The sequence below is a fragment of the Dromiciops gliroides genome, chromosome 3 (assembly GCF_019393635.1).
Source record: "Dromiciops gliroides isolate mDroGli1 chromosome 3, mDroGli1.pri, whole genome shotgun sequence".
NCBI lineage: Eukaryota > Metazoa > Chordata > Mammalia > Microbiotheria > Microbiotheriidae > Dromiciops > Dromiciops gliroides.
Window position 1 is genome coordinate 181,824,382 of NC_057863.1, and position 19,629 is coordinate 181,844,010.

The 19,629-nt window shown below is 39.0% G+C and overlaps 1 protein-coding gene across 1 annotated transcript in view; it reads right to left on the bottom strand.

Moving 5' to 3' along the window:
- Positions 1 to 19,629, bottom strand: part of LOC122749721 (sulfotransferase 1C4-like) — a 44,729-nt gene that overhangs the window by 16,878 nt on the left and 8,222 nt on the right. Inside the window, exons 2-3 of the mRNA XM_043996212.1 lie at positions 11,723 to 11,845; positions 3,997 to 4,094 (exon numbers count right to left, since the gene is read on the bottom strand). Coding sequence (XP_043852147.1) covers positions 3,997 to 4,094; positions 11,723 to 11,845 — 221 coding nt within the window. The remainder of the gene's footprint in view (positions 1 to 3,996; positions 4,095 to 11,722; positions 11,846 to 19,629) is intronic.

The following is a 19,629-nucleotide window of genomic DNA, read 5'->3' on the forward strand; positions in this document are numbered from 1 at the left end:
CATATACTTTTACTTTACATTTATCCATAATTAATCCATGTTTCTCTAAAATAGACCAAAATGTGCTAGAGTAGCATGCCTTGCATAACATAAATGTTTGAAAAACTTAAGCTAAAACTGATGCTAATCTTTTGTCAGTGTATGTTTCTTCTGTGCTTTCCTCTAGTTTCTGTTGTAGTGTTGAGATATCCTTTGTCATTTCTACCTGCATATGGTCCAATTTGATTGGGCATGTAATCACAATGACAAGAGTGAACAGTTTTCCGTCTCCTAGAGAAGGTTGCAACTCTATTTTAGAATAGAATTTGGCTTAATGTATTATTTGGTGAAAAAATTAAACCACCCTGTCTAGGACACTAGAAATCTCATCATATTTTTTCATGTCAAGTGGAACATTAACTTGGTGCCATCATAATACTTGTAATCAGCTTAGTATTATATATGTTGAACCATATGTACATCATGTTCTATCTAGCTTTGCTTGGATTGGGGAAAGGGGTGGTGGCAAACATTGGCTTACATGGGGGAAAGTGCGGCCCTGAACATTGTAGGTTGGTGGTATCCTGGTACCTTCTTATTTTTCCAGTCTTCTTATACTTTATTCCCCTCTGTGCCATCTATAATTCAGCTACACTGGCCTGTTTGCTGTTCCTCATTTACAACTCTATCTCTGGATAGTGCATTTACCAAGGAGCTCTTCCTCTTCATTTGATCCATCCATCCCTGTTATCTTTCTAGATCTCTCTTCCCTTTTGTGGACAAATTCTTTGAGAAGGCCATCTACTTCCTTCCTTTCAATTTCTTCTTAGGCCTTTGCAGTCTGTTTTGCAACGTTATGATTCAGCTCATCTCTCAGCTCTCTCCAAAGTTACAAATGATCTTTTAATTGTAAATCTAATGGACTTTTCTCAATCCTCATCCTTCTTGACCTCTGTACAGCTGTTGACACTGTCAATCACTCTAATCTTTGATACTCTTTTCATAATAGGTTTCTGAGACACTGCTCCTAGATCTTCTATCTGTCTACTCAGTCTTTGCTGGCTCTTCATCTATGTTATGCTCACTTATTTAGCTTGGTGATCTTATCAGCTCCCATGGTTTCAATAGTCCTTTGTATGTAAATGACTCTCAGATCTACTGGTCCAGCCCTGATCTCTCTCCCCAACTACAACTCCCTATTGGACATCTCAGATTGGATGTTCCATGGACACCTGAAACTCAGCATATATGCATGACACCTGAACTGAGCCTTTAAGGCAGCTAGAAATTCTTGGAAGTAGAGGTAAGGAGAGAGTGTGGTCCAGACATGAGAGAGCCTGTACAGAAGCATGGAGGTCACCAAGGAGGATACCACTTGGCATTTGGAATGCCAAGTTTGGGGACTAGAAAGGGAGTCAGTTTGTATGGAATATATAATGCATGAGGATAGTAATATGTAATAAATTAAGGAGTTGTATTTTATCTTAGAGGAAATAAGGAAATAAAGAACCACTTAAATTTCTTGGATAGGGGAGTGTCATGGTCAGACTTGTTCTTTAAGGTGGTTATTTTGTCAGCTGTGGACAAAGGACTGGAAAGAGAAGAAGGTGGACATCAAGAGTATAATTAGGTGGCTGTTTCAAATGTTCAAAGAGGAGTGATTAAGGCCTGATCTAGGAAAGGTGGACATATGATTAAAGAGAAAGGGACAGATATGAGAAATGTTATAAAGGTAAAATCTACAAATTATTGCATTTCAGAGATGAGAGAGAGAACAGAATAGAGGACAATGATGAGGGTTATGATGATGGGTAACTGGAAATATGTATATCCTTAACAGAATTAGGGAACTTGGTGGAGGGATTATGACAATGAATTCCATTCTAAACATATTGAATTTGAGATGTTTATAGAATGTCCATTGGATATGTCCAAGTAGAAGTTGGTGATGGTGGACTGGAGTTCAAGAGATTAAAATTGGATCTATATAGGTATTTGTATAGGTATTATGCAAGTCATTTGTATAGGTATTATGATTAAGGAATGGGATCTGATAGAAATTATTGAGAGAGAGAGAGAGAGAGAGAGAGAGGATAGAAGCTGGCCCTGGACATAATCTTAGGGGATGTAACTATGGTTAAGTGGCAGGACTGAGCAAAGGAAATTGAGAAGCAGTGGTTAGATGGGTAACAGATGAACTAGGAGAGATCTGTGTCAGGAAAGCAAAGGGAACCCTTTGATCCAGTGGTACCACTGCTAGGTCTGAATCCCAAAGAGATCATAGAAGAGGGAAAAGAACCCATATGTACAAAAATATTTATAGAGACTTTCTTTGTGGTGGCAAAGAATTGGAAATTGAGGGAATACCCATCAACTGGGGAATGGCTAAACAAGTTGTGGTATATGAATGTAATGGAATATTATTGTGCTGTAAGAAACTATGAGCAGGAGGAGTTCAGAGAAACCTGGAAGGACTTACATGAACTAATGCTGACTGAGAGGAGCAGAACCAGGAGAACATTGTGTACATAACAGCAACATTGTGTGATGAACAATGGTGATAGACTTGGCTCTTCTCAGTGGTGCAATGATCCAAGACAATTTCAAAGAACTCATGAAAGAAAATGTTCTCAACATCCAGAAAAAGAACTGTGGATTATGAATGCAGATTGAACCATACTGTTTCTACTTTTGGGCTGCTTTTTTCCTTCTTTTTTGAAGTTTTTCCCTTGTGCTGTGATTCTTCATTCACAATATGACTAATGCAGAAATATGTTTAATGTGATTGCACATATACAACCTATATCACATTGCTTTCCATCTTGGGGAGGAGGGAGGGAAGGGAAGGTGGGAGAAAAATTTGGAACTAAAAATCCTATGAAAAAAATGTTAAAAACTATCCTTACATGTAACTGGAAAATAATAAAATACTTTTATTTAAAAAAGGAAAGCAAAGGGAAGAGAGAATACTTGGAATGATAGGAAGATGAAATTCTCTTAGATTCAGCAATTAAGAGATTATTGGTTGCTTGGAGAAAGTAATTTCAATTGGGTGGTGAGGTTGGAAGCCAGATTACAAATGGCTGAGGAGAAAGTGGGAAGAGAAGGACTAGAAGCAATGGACAAATTTTGACCTCTCCTTGAGAGTTAGGCTGTAAAAAGGAGGAGAAATATAGGATAATGACTTGTTATTTGAACTTCTATTGCTAACTAGGTGCTCATTAGCTAAATTTTCTCTCCAGTATGGAGATGAGTGTCTCAGACCTTTTCCCCTATGTGTTTTCCCCTGATACTACTAGCTTTCCTGTCTACAGAAAAGAGTGACTAGGGCACTTATCTCATTGTCTTGGAGTTGATGGTGGACCAGGCTTAGTTCCAAGCAAGGGGTAGAAAATGTGAGATCCTCTGAAAAGGAGAACGGGACTTTGGAGGTCGAGGTTACGACTGTGTGCATGTGCGTGCATGCGTGTGTGTGTGTGTGTGTGTGTGTGTGTGTGTGTGTGTATGTATGTGTTGGGGGGGGGCAATGGTAGAAAGGAGAGAATTATCTTTAGTTAAGGGCTTGAGAGCTTATGACACTGGAGCCATATCTAAAGGATGCCCCATCCTGCACCTCTTCTATTGGCGTTGGGGAGGGAGGTCATAAATCTGTTTGACCTGACTCCAGTATACCCCTGCACCCTTCCCACATTTACCTTTTAGTTGGGGTTAATTAGCAACTCCCCTCAAGCCTATGATACCAATTTTGTTCTCTCTCAATTCAGCCATGGCTAGGGCAATGTCTTACTTCCCCTACTCTGGTTATACCTCTGTATAGAGTGTCTCTGCAGACAGCAGAATCATAATGGCTTATATTCCTGGTTACAGCAGCCCTCTGGCATCAAAATCTGTTACTCTTGGTAGCTATGGCACTGTAGATATATAATTTGATCAAGTTTTCTGCATCTGCAACACATAGTCCCATCTGCAATGCTTTCCTTGCCCCCACTTCTTTCTTCCCACCATATTGACACTTACCTTACAGTTTTTTTCCCAAAAGGATGGAGGCAGTAGTTGCACAGGAAGATGGGTTTTTATGACTCTTGGTGAAGGCATTTTATTAGCCTGGTCCAGTCCTGCAAGGTAGTTTATTTTAATTCTTTCATTGCTTTGCCATTCAGTTCTATTTTCCTTTTGTAAAGAACGTGGAAATCAATTGAGTAGTTCAAAGCTAGTTTCTGACCTTTTGTACCACTCCCTTTATCTGCCGGGTATGCCATTTTCCTCATAAGAGTTCAAGAAGAAAAGCATAAACTATGTCTACAGTTTATACCCATGTGTATATCTCATACAACATAAAATTTTAGGGCCGAAAGGAACTTTAGAGATCATCCAGTACAAACACCTCATATGAGATTAGAAATTTGAAAAGTGGTAAATATGGGATTGGGGCAGGTAGGTGGCACAGTAGATAGAGTTCTGGGCATGGAGTCAGGAAGACCTGAGATCAAATCCTGCCTCAGATACTTACTGTGTAGTCCTGAGCAAGTCCTTTAACCTCTATTTGTCTCAGTTTCTTCAACTATAAAATGGGTTTAATAATAGCACCCATATTGTAGGGTAAAGAATCAAATGAGATAGTATTTGAAAAGCTGTTACACTGTGCCTGGCACATAGTAGGTGTTATATAAATGCTTATTACCTTTCTCCATTCCCCTTCCTTTGGTTATTTTAAACTATTTGGAAACCAGAAGAGTTACTGGTACAGAATTAGAATTTTACTAACCTTTTTAAATGAAGTATATTACTTACAGAAACCCTAAAGAAAGTTGTTTGTGTGTTTTAGGCAAATGAACAAACAGAAAGTCAATCCTACTCTCTAGACTTGTTTGTTTTCAAAGATATAATAATATAGGGGGTGGGAGGGAAGAAAAAAAGAAAAGAAAGGAATTTACATGATAATTTTATTATGTATTTGGAAGGAAAAGCAAAAGTTGTACATAGTTGATTTGCAGTTTCATGTGCAATCATTTTTATGATCAATTACCAATTTTTATATTATCAATGATTATATTATCAACAAATAATGATTATATTATCAATTTTTATTATGCTATATTATAGAAATGCTTCTTTTATTCCATAAGTTAAAAAATATAATAATGGACTTCACTGGGGTTTGCCATAGATGAGATTCCATAAAATCCATTGCATGTAGCCCTCCATTCATGAATGAGTCATATTTATGGGCTTATACATTTAGAAGTAGAAGGAATCTTAATAGTCATCTAGGTCAACTCCATCATTTAACAGATGAGAGAACTGAAGCCTAGAGAGGTTCTGTAACTTGCTCAAGGCACTAAGTTGCAGAGCCAGGTTGCAGATTTAGGTTCTGTGACTCCAAATCCTTCACAGTGTTCCTCCAGAAGTTTATCTCTAAGTGAGGTATTTGGAACTAATTTTTTCCCAGTAGAGAAAATTTGTAAATGATGGTTAGATTATTAGGTCAATCTACAGAAACTTATTCAGCCCCAAACATATTTGAAATGTGATACTTATATTGCATTAATGGAGAGCTGGTTTCAGAGCTAGCGAGACCTGGGTTCAAGTTCTCCTACAAACACTTCCTGGCTATGTGACCCTGGGCAAGTGACTTAACCTCTCAGTGATTTTGGCAGCTCTCTAAGATAGGGATTCTTAACCTTTCCTGTGTTATCAACTTCTTTGACAGTCTAGTGAAATTTCTGGACCTCTCCTCAGAATAATGTTCCTCAATGCAAAAAATAAAATACATAGGATTACAAAAGAAAACAATTATATTGAAATGCAGTTACTAAAATTAAAAAGAAAAAGCCTAAGTTCTGAAAAAGGTTAAGAATCCCTGCATCTAAGGCTATAAGGGGAAGGGAACAAGCCTTTGTTAAGCAGCTGCTGTATGCCTGGTACTATACTAAATGCTTTAAAACTATTTTATTTGCTCCTTACAACAATCCTGGGAGGTAGGTTCTAATATGGTCTCCATTTTACATTTGGGGAAACTGAGGTAGACTGGAAGTCTGAGGCAGAGGTTAAGCTACTTGCCCATTGGGGCCAGCTAGGTGGCGCAGTGGATAGAACACAGGCCCTGGATTCAGGAGTACCTGAATTCAGATCCAGCCTCAGACACTTGACACTTACTAGCTGTTTGACCCTGGGCAAGTCGCTTAACCCTCATTGCCCCTCAAAATGAAAAAAAAAAGAAAAAAAGGGGGGGAAGGACCCACATGTAAGTTACTTGCCCAAAGTCAGCTAGTAAGTATCTGAGGCCAAATTTGAACCCCAAACTATAAGTGACAGAGAAAGTACTAACTTTGATTGGTAAAGGAAATTTCTTCACTGATGGAATCACATCTCCCAGGCTCTGTTCTAAACTATATCTTTTTAGGGTATCATGAACAGCAGGACAGCTGTATGAACTGTGAGTGACAAAAGGTCACTCATAGCTGAGGGCTCTGTGAAAATGCCCACAGTAGTTTGAGAATCCTGGTCCTATATAACTGGGGGGTGTTTGTGTCCCTTTCCCAGGTTCTTTTTTGATGGATTCCTTTCCTTGCTAATGGGAAAATGAGGCACCTCAGAGTTATAATTCTGACTCTAACTCCTGAGGAGCATGTAGGAACAAAGAGTTAGAACTGAGTTAAAATGTCCAAGTACAGTTGAAGTTAAATTATGGAACTGCAAGATAAGCTAAGATATATTTCAAAGGATATGAATAAAGAATAGAAGTGAGGGCATGGGCCAGATGACAAACTGAAAAATACAAACAAAGTCTTAAATAGACTATGTTAAGAAGTTCTAAAGCACAGAATAAACTGAGGTTTGCAAGAAATGCTAAGGACAAAAAGTTTAGTTATGGTGTGTGTGTGTGTGTATAAAAAACCTCCAAACTTTTATTAAATACCTGCTATGTATACAGCATCATCCTAGAGGCATTTTACAAAGTGACTAATTTTAGTAATTATGTCATATCTGCTAACAAGTAGCAAGATAGATTTGTTAATTCTCTTGTCTAAAAATAGAGAGATGCTTGAAGTGTAGAGGTCAGATGTCTATAATTGGGGAATACAAGATGTAAACTTGAGTAGTATAAAGCTGCACTAAGACACCTTCAATACCCTGTACTAATAAAGGGAAATAGTTGGAATATATAGTATGGTATGAATGGGGCTTTAGATTTCACCAGGGTAAGGAGCTCCTTCTAGTTAAGCAAGATCAGCAATTGTTCAGCACCATATGTCTTGGAGAGTTACCTGAGAGGGCTGGATCACTCCAGGGTCCCACAATTGGGATGGGTCAGACATGGGATTTGAACCTAACATGCTGAGCCAGGTCAGCCATTCTATTGCCTACTCCATCCTGCCTCTATGCTGCTGAAATCACAGGTCCAGACTAAGAGAAACGTGTATTAGAGAGCTACATGAAATCTAGTTGGATCTAGTTAACCAGAGAATGGGGGAGGGGGACTTAATGGAAGATCTGCAATTTGAGGGAGGCTTTGAAGAATGGGCTAATTATTAATAAGCTTGTTAATAAGTTGAAGGTGTTTAGATAGGTCTTCCAGGCTGGGAAAGACCTGAACAAAGACAAAGATGGCAGAGAGAGCTCAGTATGTGTTCCAGAAAACAGGGTATGGGCTGGTTTGATTATGGAAACAATATGAGATGTTGGAATATTAGGGAGGCCTGAGATTGTGGAGGGCCTTGAAGAGTAGCCAGAAAAATTTAAACTTTATAGGGTACTTGACACTCCATCTGTTGGCTCCAGGCATTTTCTCTGGCTGTCTCCCATTTCTAGAACACTTAGTCTTCTCTACTCTGTCTACTGACTTCCTTAGTTTCTTTTGCATTTCAACTAAAATCCCATTTTCAAACAGAAAGCCTTCCCTAATCCTTCTTAATTCTAGTACCTTTCCTCTGTCAAGTATTTTCTGTTTATCCTATATGTAGCTTGCTTTGTTTGTGTGCTGTCTCCCCCATTAGACTGTAAGCTCCTTGCATTCAGAGATGTCTTTTACCTCTTTTTATACCCAAAGCATTTAGCACTGGCACATAGTAAAAGTTTTATAATTGTTTACTGATTAATTTTTGTACTGAGGAGTGACATGACTATATCTATGAAAAAATTATTTTGGCAGTGGTATGTAGAGATTGGTGGTGGAGAGTAGAAGGGGAAAAATCTATAGGAAGGTTATAGCAATAGTCCAGGAGGGTAATAATGTAGGCTTACTATGGGATAGGGAGGTAGCTAGGTGGCTCAGTGGATAGAGTGCAGGGCCTGGAGTCAGGAAGACCTGAGTTCAAATGTGACCTCAGACAACTTACTAGCCATGTGATTCCTGGGCAAGTTATTTAACCTGTTTGCCTTAATCCACTGGAGAAGAAAATGGCAAACCACTCCAGTATCTTTGCCAAGAAAACCCTATGGGCAGTATGGTCCATAGGGTCAGGAAGAGTTGGACACAATTGAACAACAAACAACAATAAGCTTTAGGGTGGTGGCAATTGGAACAGAGAGAAAGGAGATGGATGTTTGTGTGTTGGGGTCTTACAGAGGTGGAAATGATAGGATTTGGTAATTGATAATAGTAATTAATAATAAATTAATTTTAATGAATAGTAATAATAATAAATAGATGACAGTCAACAAGTTAAGTCAACAAATCAACTTATGTGCCTACAATGTTACAGGCATTATGCTAAGCTCTGGGGATAAAAAAAGGGCAAAAAACCCCAAACAAACCTAGTTCTTCTTCTTAAGGACATCACAGTCTAATGGGGGGGGGGGGGAAGATGCAAACATGCGGCATGCAAACAGCTATGTACAAACAAGATACATAAAGGATAAACTGGGAATAATACAAGTGAAGGGACTAGAATTAAGAGGGATAGGAAAATATTTCTTGTAGAAGGTAGGATTTTAGCCGAGACTTTTAAAGGACTTGAAGGTGATGGAGAAGGAAGGGTCAAAGATAACCCCTGAGTTAGGACATTTAATACCAAGTGAAGTGTGATTGCAGACAGACATAGTGAAGCTAAAAGTAGGAACCCATTTAGCCAATAAGCCTTGTCTTGAATGTGTTGAAACTGAGGTCCTCATAGTATATGTGGTTCATGCTGTCTAATAGACAGTAGGAAATATGATTCTAGAGCTCGGAGGAGAGTTCAGAAGTAAGCTTTTAGATTCAGGAGTCATTTCATAGAAGTGGTAGTTGAAACCAAGGGAGTGAATGACATTTCCAAGGAAGAGAAAAGAGAATAGAAAAGAAAATCCAGGATAGACCCTTGGGGAAATAGGTATGTTAGGGAGAATGAGAAGCCCATGGGCAAGTCAGAAAAGGAGTTGTTGTAGAAGTAGGAGCATTAGGAGAACATGCTATCTCCAAAACATCGTTGTTGGTGATGGGGGGAGTTTTCTTGGCACAGATACTGGAGTGGTTTGCCATTTCCTTTTCTAGCTTGTTTTATAGGTGAACAAACTTGAGGCAAACAGGGTTAAGTGACTTACCCAGGATCACACAACTAGTAAGTGTCTGAGGTCAGATTTGACTCAGAAGATGAGTCTTCCTGACTCCTGGCCTGGTGCTCTATCCAGTGTACCACCTAGCTGCTCTATTCCCTATTTAGAAGGGAGATGTTGCCAATAAAATAAAAATCTGTAGAGATTTTTTAAAAAAGAGATATTTTAAAAAGACCACTGAATTTAGCTAGTAGAAATTTATTTTTTTTACATCTAAGAGGGCAGTTTCAATAGAGTAGAGAAGGTGGAAGCCTGATTGCAGAGGGTTGTTGAAGAGAAAATGTGTAGTAAGGAGGTGAGGGCATTGGTTATAGACAATATTGTCAATAGAGTACTAGATCCTGGTACTAAATTACTAACAGAGAAATACACAAAAAGAATAAAACATTAAAAAATGCACAAGGAAAAGCCCAAGGGGACATAAATAAAGCAATTTTGTTACTACCTTGCTAAATTATATATGTATTTTAAAAAGAGAGCAAACAATATATAATAAGCTCACAGTTTCTTATATAAGTTTTCCTTTTCTTCTTTGTATATTGAAATATTTTATTTGTTGATGGATGTTAAACTCACAGTTAAAAAGAACATTTATTTAAAAAATTTATCAGAGAAGGGGAGGAGAGAGCTGGGATGATAGCTGGATATAGTAAAAAGGTCAAGATAAGATGGGCTTTTTTTTTTTTTTTTTTTTAGTGAGGCAATTGGGGTTAAGTGACTTGCCCAGAGTCACACAGCTAGTAAGTGTGTGTTAAGTGTCAGAGGCCAGATTTGAACTCAGGTACTCCTGACCACTGCGCCACCTAGCTGCCCCAAGATGGGCTTTTTAATAATTGAGGATACCAACTCCCCTTTGTAGGGAAGATGGGAAAGTATTTAAGAAGCATTAGAAGAGAAGACAAATATTGGAGCAAGATCCTGGAGAAAGAAAGAACTGATAAAATCAAGGGCACAAGAGGGATGTTTTACTTGGAGGATGAGATGGCTCCTCTCTGACCAAAGAGAGGGAAGAAAAACTGAGTGATGATGTAGAACAGAGGTATCAAATACCCTGCCCCTTGACCCATAGCATTCCCACTGTTGCAAGAACCAGATTAAAATATAATTGGGAAATATTTAATGAGATAAACAAAAAGACAACAAAACAGAGATAAGATTGCATTTTAGAACCAAGTCAACATACGAACACCTGGAAACTTTTTGTACTGATTAGAGGCCCCTATTTCTATTTGAGGTAGCGAAATGATGAAGAATAGGGTAGGCGAGCCTGGATTTGAGGATTACCAAAAATTCTCCTCGTCTTCTCATTAGAGAGGTAGGTTATTTAATATAAATGTTGGGGATGATAGTGTGGTTGGGGATGGTGGTGAGAGAAGAGGGGAAAATTTGGAGTAGGTGAAAGTTGTTCCATTTTGTGAATTTCTTCAGAAGAACAGGAACAGGAACAAGAACAAAGGAATCAGAAGATGGGGATGATTGAGGGAAGAGTGTATGGATTGAGAAATTAGGAATTTCAGGGATGTAAGGATGTGGTGCAATGTTTAGGACAACATTTGGAGTCAGATTTGCTTTCAAATTTTGGATTTACTACTTTCTTTCTATGTACCCTTTGGTGTTTTATCTATCTGGGTCTCATTTGTAAAACAAGAGGGTTAGGCTAGGTCCAGAGAGTTGGTCTAAGTACTCTCAAGCTTGAAGTTCTATGATCTAAAGTAGTAGCCAGTGAATTATATAAGTAGAAAAACAAGCATAAGGCTAGGTGTGGAGGTAAGTGAAACTAGAGTGGGGAAAATAGGGAAAATAGAGATGGGTCATGGACCATAGGTTGTATTAATGACAAAAGGTTAGGAGTGAAGGGATATGAAGGTCAGGATGGAGAGTAGAATTTTAAAGTTCCAGATTTTGGAAGTGGTACAATTCTGATATGATAGGGTCTATGTTGTGAGAATATTAATGTGTGATTAAAGTGGAGTATGGGTGGTCATTGGATTTATTTTATTTTTTTTAGTGAGGCAATTGGGGTTAAGTGACTTGCCCAGGGTCACACAGCTAGTAAGTGTTAAGTGTCTGAAGCCGGATTTGAACTCAGGTACTCTTGACTCCAGGGCCGGTGCTCTATCCAATGCACCACCTAGCTGCCCTGTCATTGGATTTATGAGTAACTTGTAGGTTGTGTTCTTAAATTGGCTACTGTTCACATTTGACTTACCACTATAAGGTAATCTTATCTTTTCAAGGAAAGGATTTCGTATTTCAGTTGGAGCTCGTCTTGTTTTTTCTGCATCTCCGTTGTTCTGTATCATATCTACAATCTCTTGTAGCCATGTTGTTCCTGGTAGGAAAAAACCAAAGCATTAAGAGCGAGAAATTGCTTCTCTAGACATAATAGTATTTCAAAGCATGGAAAAATGAATGTGTAATCAATGGTCTTGACAAAAAAAATGTCAAAAAGCAATATTTGACCCTGGAGATAAGAGAGAATGATTAGAACTCATTAAGAAGATGGAGGGTGGCATAGCCAAACAGACCTATGTTTTAAGGAAAATCACTTGACAGTTATGTGATTGGATTGGGCCAGGGAGAGTCTTGAGTCAGGGAGACAAATTATGAGGCTATTGTAGTAGTTCAGGTGAGAGATGATGAGGGACTGAACTAAGATTGTGGTTGTTTGAGAGATATTGTGCAGGTAGAAACTACAAGTTTTGGCAACTGAATGGATATGTAGGGTGAATGACAGTAAGTAGTCAAGGATGATATGAAGGGTAGAGGTGTTCTTGATAGAAATGAGGATATTTGGAAGAGGGTTGGGTTTTAGGGAAAATATAATGAGTTCTGTTTTGAACATGTTATATTTGGGATATCTTTGGGATATCCAGTTCATAATACCAATAGGTAGTTGGTGAAGTGAGATTGGTATTCAGGAGAGAGACTAGGACTAGATAGTTACAGTAGGATAGAATCCAGTAACTGGCCAGGGTTACTGTCTGAACAGAGGCAGGAAGCTTGCTCAGTTTCCATACCACTACTCCAACAACAAAAAAAGCAACAAGTAAAAATAGTATTAAATTGGGCAATGATCAAGAAATCCAATGAGTAACTACAGTGAATTCTTCCACTCCAGAACTATGCAAAAAGTCAACCAGAACTTATAGGCATCAGGAAAGGGGGCTCACTTATGCTTAGGCAAATAAACCAATCACCTCTCAGCATACTAGAGAACATCTAGAAACATGTGTAGCCTGCCATACTCAGTATTCAGAGGCAGCAAGAGTAGCAGGTTCCCCTGGGAAAGCTCCACAGTGGTTGGAAATCTAGAGTGGAGAAGTTGGAAGTGATCATGAGTAGTGATGTCCAATATAGTATGTCATGGAGTATTACTCAGACCTGGAATATCCCAGGCTTAGGGTCTCTGAGGTATAATAAAGGGACTTGAAGATCTATTGGTCTGAATTTCAAAGATCCAGGAGGATCTACAGGTTGTTGTAGAAACCCAGATGACCTACTTTGAGACTAAGGATTACCTACTTAAAACACAGCAAGAGGTAGAGTCTGGTACTGGAACTGAGTCTAGAGATAGGAGTAAACACAAGAATATGCAAATACAAAGAATTATAACAGATTCAAAGATGCTAATAAAATCCTACCTAGGAGAGAATAATTTCCTAACAATTGTAAGTAGAGACTGAGAAAAAAAAATATTTTTCTACAAGGGTTACATGCATACTTAAAAGAAATAAAAAAAGAAATAAAATAAGATTTAAAAAATGAAATAAAATCTCTGGAATAAAAGATTGGAGAGAAAGTGACAAATCTCACTCAAATAATAGACTAACAATTAGGATAGCTCAAACAAATCAATTTTTCCATGGTATAACAAGAAATAGGCCTGAATCAAAAGATTGAAAAAAAAGAAAATGTAAGGTTCTTGCTTTCAAAATCATATGTCCTGGAAAACAAGTCAAAGACAGATAATCTGGGAGTCATGAGATACCTTGAGAGAGAAAGAGAAATAGAAAATACACATGGCTCACTGCTCAAAAAAAAAAAGCCCCAAAAGGAAAGGCTCAGATCATCTTGTAGTCAAAATCTAGTTCTTCCATATCAAAGAAAACACATTGCAAACAGCCGGAAGGGATGAGTTCAAGTACCAAAGAACCAGTAAAGATTGCACAAGTAAGTCCTGAAAGCTTCTAATATAAATGAGAGGAAATCATTGGACCACAAAATTCTGAAAGGCAAAAGATGTGGGCTTACAACCAAGAATAAGTTATCCTGCAAAGCCTTCATCATTCTTGATCCTTGCATCTACCTTTCATCTCCAGTCAGTCATCAAATTCATAACATCCCTAATCTTCCATTCCTTCTGCCACCAGCCAAGCCAGACTCTTTTTTTTTTTTTGTTTTTTTTTGCAGGGCAATTGGGGTTAAGTGACTTGCCCAGGGTCACACAGCTAGTAAGTGTCAAGTGTCTGAGGCCAGATTTGAACTCAGGTCCTCCTGAATCCAGGGCCGGTGTTTTATCCACTGTGCCACCTAGCTCCCCACCAAGCCAGACTCTTAATTCTTACTTGATCTACTGAAATGACCTTTTGATTACCCAACAGCCTCCATTTTATCTTCTCCTCCATCTACCCAATACCCATTGTCAAATGTCATTTCATGCACATTGTCCTGCTGCTCAAAAACTGTCAGTGGTTCTCTGTTGCTCAAGAATGAAGTCCAAATTTCTTAGATTGACACACAAGGTTATCTCTACCTGGCCCTTACCTATATTCAACTGCTCCCCTTATATATGTGTCACAGCTTTAAATGTATTGTTTTCTTCCTTGGTCTTTGCTGCACCTACTTTTTTTTTTTTAAAGTGTTGAGTCTTGAGGGAAGTATGACAGTGTATGGGAGACATTACTCAGCTGTTGAGGAAAGAAGGTTATCAAATCACAGATTCACCTTCATCCAACTCAGTGTTAATAATAGAGGCTCATTTGATCCTTACCATAACCCCAGAAGGTGGGCACTATTATTATCCCTCTTTTACAGTTGAAAAAATTGAGGCAAACAAGTTAAGCGACTTGCTTAAAATCTTGAAGTTAGTAAATATTTGAAGCTGGAATTGGACTTGGATTTTCCTGACTCCAGGTCCAGTGCTATGTCCACCACACCAGCCAGCTGTCTCCTATACTACTTTTACTTGCCACCCACCCCAATTTAATTAATTGAGGATAAGCAGGGGTACCGCATCAGTTTTAAAAGTTTCCACTCATTCATCAAATATGAACTGTTAATTCTCTCTTTCTGGAGTTTTCAGACATGTGTTGGCATAGATAAGCTTCTTGTTTGGTTGATTTATATCTTTTCTGAACATAGGTGACTGGTCACGAGCTGTGAATTCCTATTTTTGGTGGCAGTTTAATTAGTTTGAGATGTCAGGAGCTCCTCAGTTGGACTGACTGGCAATAGGAAGGATTTCATGCATTGGAGAGGATGAAAACTAACAGAAAGGGAACTGAAGCTTTAAAGCAATCATCCAGAATCCTTTGGGATTTCCTGAGTCACTCCATTTGGCATTTTCTGACCTCAGCAAATATGGTGGATCAGTCAAGGGGCAATGACACTCTAGCTTGCAGTATCCAGATCCACCACCATAGGAGGGCAGAGTCAGGTCCCAGCATAGATATCTGGCATAATACAGGAGGATAATGGAAGCATAAGCCAGGAGCAGCAACCCCTACATGGGAGGCAGAGTTATGCCCCAGAATTTACAGTATGATAGTTCTCTGGCCTCTGGTAACATTTTGTCCTCATATAGGGTAGTAGAACATTTAGCCAGGCAGAATAGGCAGTGAGCACAAATGTAAAACCCAGAGGTACAGTCTAGAGGCAAACACTGTTCCCAGCGGTGCTAGCCAAGGGATTGTAGGTAAAGATGTGGATCCCATTAGTAGTGGACAGCAGTGGGTCCAAATGCAGGCTTTAGCACCGGTGGATAGAAACAGGAAGATGGGGTTCCAGTAGTGATGGACAATGGTGGTCAGGGGGCAGAAGTATATTAATGTCAGACAAGTGGGCACTTGAATGGAAAGTTAGAAAATGGATATCTAATATAGGCCATTGCTTACCAAGATTAAAACCAATTGATCCAGGTAAAGTAGTTCCAGGGCAGAGACAAGATGGTGGAGGAAAGGCAATGATCTCTTAAACTCACAACATGAATGCTCCAAAAAACCTCCAAATAATGCCATAGGACAATTCCTGGAGCAGCAAAACCCACAGAAGAACAAGCTGAGATAATTTTCTAACCAAAGACAGCTTAGAAGGGTGGAAGGAGGGGCAGCTAGGTGGTGCAGTGGATAGAGCACCAGCCTTGGATTCAGGAGGACCTGAGTTCAAATTCAGACTCAGACACTTAACACTTACTAGCTGTGTGACCCTGGGCAAGCCACTTAATCCCAATTGCCTCACCAACAAAACCCCAAAACCAAAAAATAAAGAAGGGCGGAAGGAGGGGACTGCTGTGCCAATACAGGAGTGGAGGCCAATCCCACAGTCATGCAGACCCAGATCCAGCCCCAGGCAGGCCTTGCCAGAGAAAGAGACCCCCAGAGCCTCTGAATCAGCTACAGTGACAGTGTCATCTGAACTGAGCTCACAGTCTGGTGAGAGGGATGAGTGGTTGGCCAAGGGAGGATTACAGGGGTCTCTGCTGGTGCTGAGGCAGAACTTGGGTTTTTCACCCCTGCTGGGAACCAGGAAATAGGTTTGAATAGTAGTGGCCTAGGTAGGGGAAGGACACAGGCTCATTGGAGCTAACAACCACAGCACACAAAGTTTTTTTGTCTGGTTAATTAACAAGTTGGTCTGGGGTTATCTATGGACCAGGGTACAGGCCAGGAGAGTGAAGAACCTGCCCCTCCTTAAATAATACCACTTGGGACCCCTCTGAAGCTTGGGACAGTGCAGCCTGGAAACAGTGCTCCACTTTAAGGAGCTAAAAGTCAAACAAAAGAAAGGCAAGATGAGCAGACAGAGAAAGGTGAGGACCATAAAAAGTTTCTTTAGTGACAAGGAAGATCAAGGTGCACCTTCAGAAGAGGATAGCAATGTCAGGGCTTCTACATCCCAAGCTTCCAAGAAAAATATGAATTGGTCTCAGGCCATAGAGGTGCTCAAAAAGGACTTTAAAGATAAAGTCAGAGAGGTAGAGGAAAAAATGGAAAGAGAAATGAGGGTGATGCAGAAAAGACATGAGAAAAAAGTCAACAGCTTGAAAAGCCAAATGGAAAAGCTCTCCGATTAAAATAATTGCCTAATAATGAGGATTATACAAATGGAAGCTAGTGACTTTATGAGAAACCAAGACACAGTAAAGCAAATCCAAATGAATAAAAATAGAGGGCAATGTGAAATATCTTCTTGGAAAAACAGATGACCTGGAAAATAGATCCAGGAGAGATCATTTGAAAATTATTGGACTACCTGAAAACCATGATCAAAAAAATCTTAGAAACAATCTTCTAAGAGATTGACAGGGAAAATTGCCCTGATATTCTACAAGCAGAAGGTAAAATAGAAATTGAAAGAATCCACAAATCACAGTATCACAGTTGTGATTGAGCAGTACATACTCAAAAATTGACCATGTATTAGGGCACAAAAACCTCACAGTGAAATGTAGAAAGGTAGAAGTAATAAACACATTCTTTTCAGATCATGATGCAATAAAAATTACATGTAATAAAGAGCCATGGAAAAATAGACTGAAAATTAATTGGAAACTAAATAATCTCATCCTAAAGTGGGTCAAATAACAAATCATAGAAACAATAAGTAGCTTCATCAAAGAGAATGACAACAATGAGACAACATACCAAAACTTGTGGGATGCAGTCAAAGCAGTTATTAGGGGGAATTTTATATCTCTAAATGCTTACATGAATAAAATAAAGAGGAGATTAATGAATTGGGCATGCAATTAAAAACATAGAAAAAGAACAAATTAAAAATTCCCAACTAAATACTTAAATAGAAATTATGAAAATCAAAGGAGAGATTAACAAAATTGAAAGTAAGCAAACTATAGAATTAATAAATAAAATTTAATTGTTATTATGAAAAAATCAATGAGAAGATGGCAGAGGAAAGTCAGTAACTTCTTGGACTCCCCACATGATCACAAAAAAAAAACCCCTCCAAATAATGCCATAACACAATTTCTGGAGTAGCAGAACTCACAAAAGAATGGCATGAGATTATTTTCCAGCCAAAGATGACTCAGAAGGTCAAAGGGAAAGGTCTGTTGTACTGGGGTGAGAGCAAAGCACAGCTCCATGGCCACTTGTGCAGATTCGACCCCAGGCTACACCAGAGGAAGAGACATCTGGAGCCTCTTAATTGGCTGTAGTGGCAACTTCTGAAACTAAGCTTACACTCTGGTGAGAGGGCTGAGCAGTTGGCCAGAGGGAGATTACAGGGATCTCTGCTGGTGCTGAGGCAGAACTTGGTTGTTTTGCCCATGCTGGGAATCAGGAAGCAGTCTTGAGTGGTGGCCCGGGTCAGGGAGAGGTGCAGGCTCCTTGGAGCTAGAAACCACAGCTAAACAGATTTTTTGGTTCTAGGTTAAAGAGCAAGTAGGCCTGGGCTTATTTACAGACCAGAGCACAGGCCAGGAAAGTGAAGAATGTATCTCTCCTTAAATAGTAGCACCTGGCATCCCCTGAAGCTTGGGACAGTGTATCCTGGAAGCAGTGACCCACTTTAAGAAGGAGTTAAAAGTCAAGATAGAGGCTAGCAAAATAGACAGCAAAGGATATAGACCACAGAAAGTTTCTTTGGTGACGAGGAAGACCAAAATATAACCTCAGGAAGAGATAAGAAAGTCAAAGCTCCTATATCCAAAGCTTCCAAGAAAAATATGAATTGGTCTCAGGCCATAGAAGTGCTCAAAAAGGACTTGGAAGATAAAGTAAGAGAGGCAGAGGGAAAAATGGAAAGAGAACTGAGATACAGGAAAGTCATGAAAAAAAAGTTGACAGCTAGAAAAACCAAATGGAAAAGCTCTCTGAAGAAAATAATTGCTTAAGAATTAGGATTGAACAAATGGAAGCTAATGACTTTATGAGAAATCAAGACACAAATAAAGCAAATCCAAATGAATAAAAAAATAGAGGGCAATGTGAAATATCTCCTTGGAAAAAACAGCTGACCTGGAAATAGATCCAGGAGAGATAATTTGAAAATTTTTAGACTACCTGAAAACTATGATCCAAAAAAGCTTAGACATAATCTTCCAAGAGATGGTCAGGGAAAATTGCCCTGTTTTCTCGAAGCATAAGGTAAAATATAAATTGAAAGAATCCAACAATCACCTCCTGAAAGAGATCCTAGGAGGAACACTTACAGGAATATTGTAGCCAAATTCCAGAGCTAACAGGTCAAGGAGAAAATATTGCAAGCAGCCAGAAAGAAACAATTCAAGTAATGTGGAGCCACAATCAGGATAACATAAGATCTGGCAGCTTCTATATTAAAGGATTGGAGGGCTTGGAATATGATATTCCAGAGGGCAAAGGAATTGGGATTATAACCAAGAATCACCTATCCAGCAAAATTGAATATAGTCTTTCAGGGGAAAAATGGAACTTCAATGAAAAGGAGGACTTTCAAGCATTCGTGATGAAAACACCTGAACTGAATAGAAAATTTGACTTCCAAATACAAAACCCTAGAGAAGCATAAAGAGTTAAACAGGAAAAAGAAATCATGAGGGAGGTTAAAAGGTTAAACTGTTTACACTCCTACATGGAAAGATGATACTTCTAACTCATAAGAACTTTCTCAGTAGTGGGACAGTTGAAAAGGATAAATTTAGACAGAGGTCACAGGTGGGAATTGATTATGAAGAGATGATATATGTAAAGTATTTATTTTTGTTTATCTTATTTTTTTCTTTTTTTAATGGGCAGTCAGGGTGGTGTGGCATGCCCAGGGTCAAGTAACTGGTGAGTGTCTTGTGTCTGAGGCCAGATTTGGGCTTGGGTCCTCCTGGATCCAGGGCTGGTGCTTTGTCCACTGTGTCACCTAGCTGCCCCATGATTACATCTTTAAAATAAAATTAAGGGG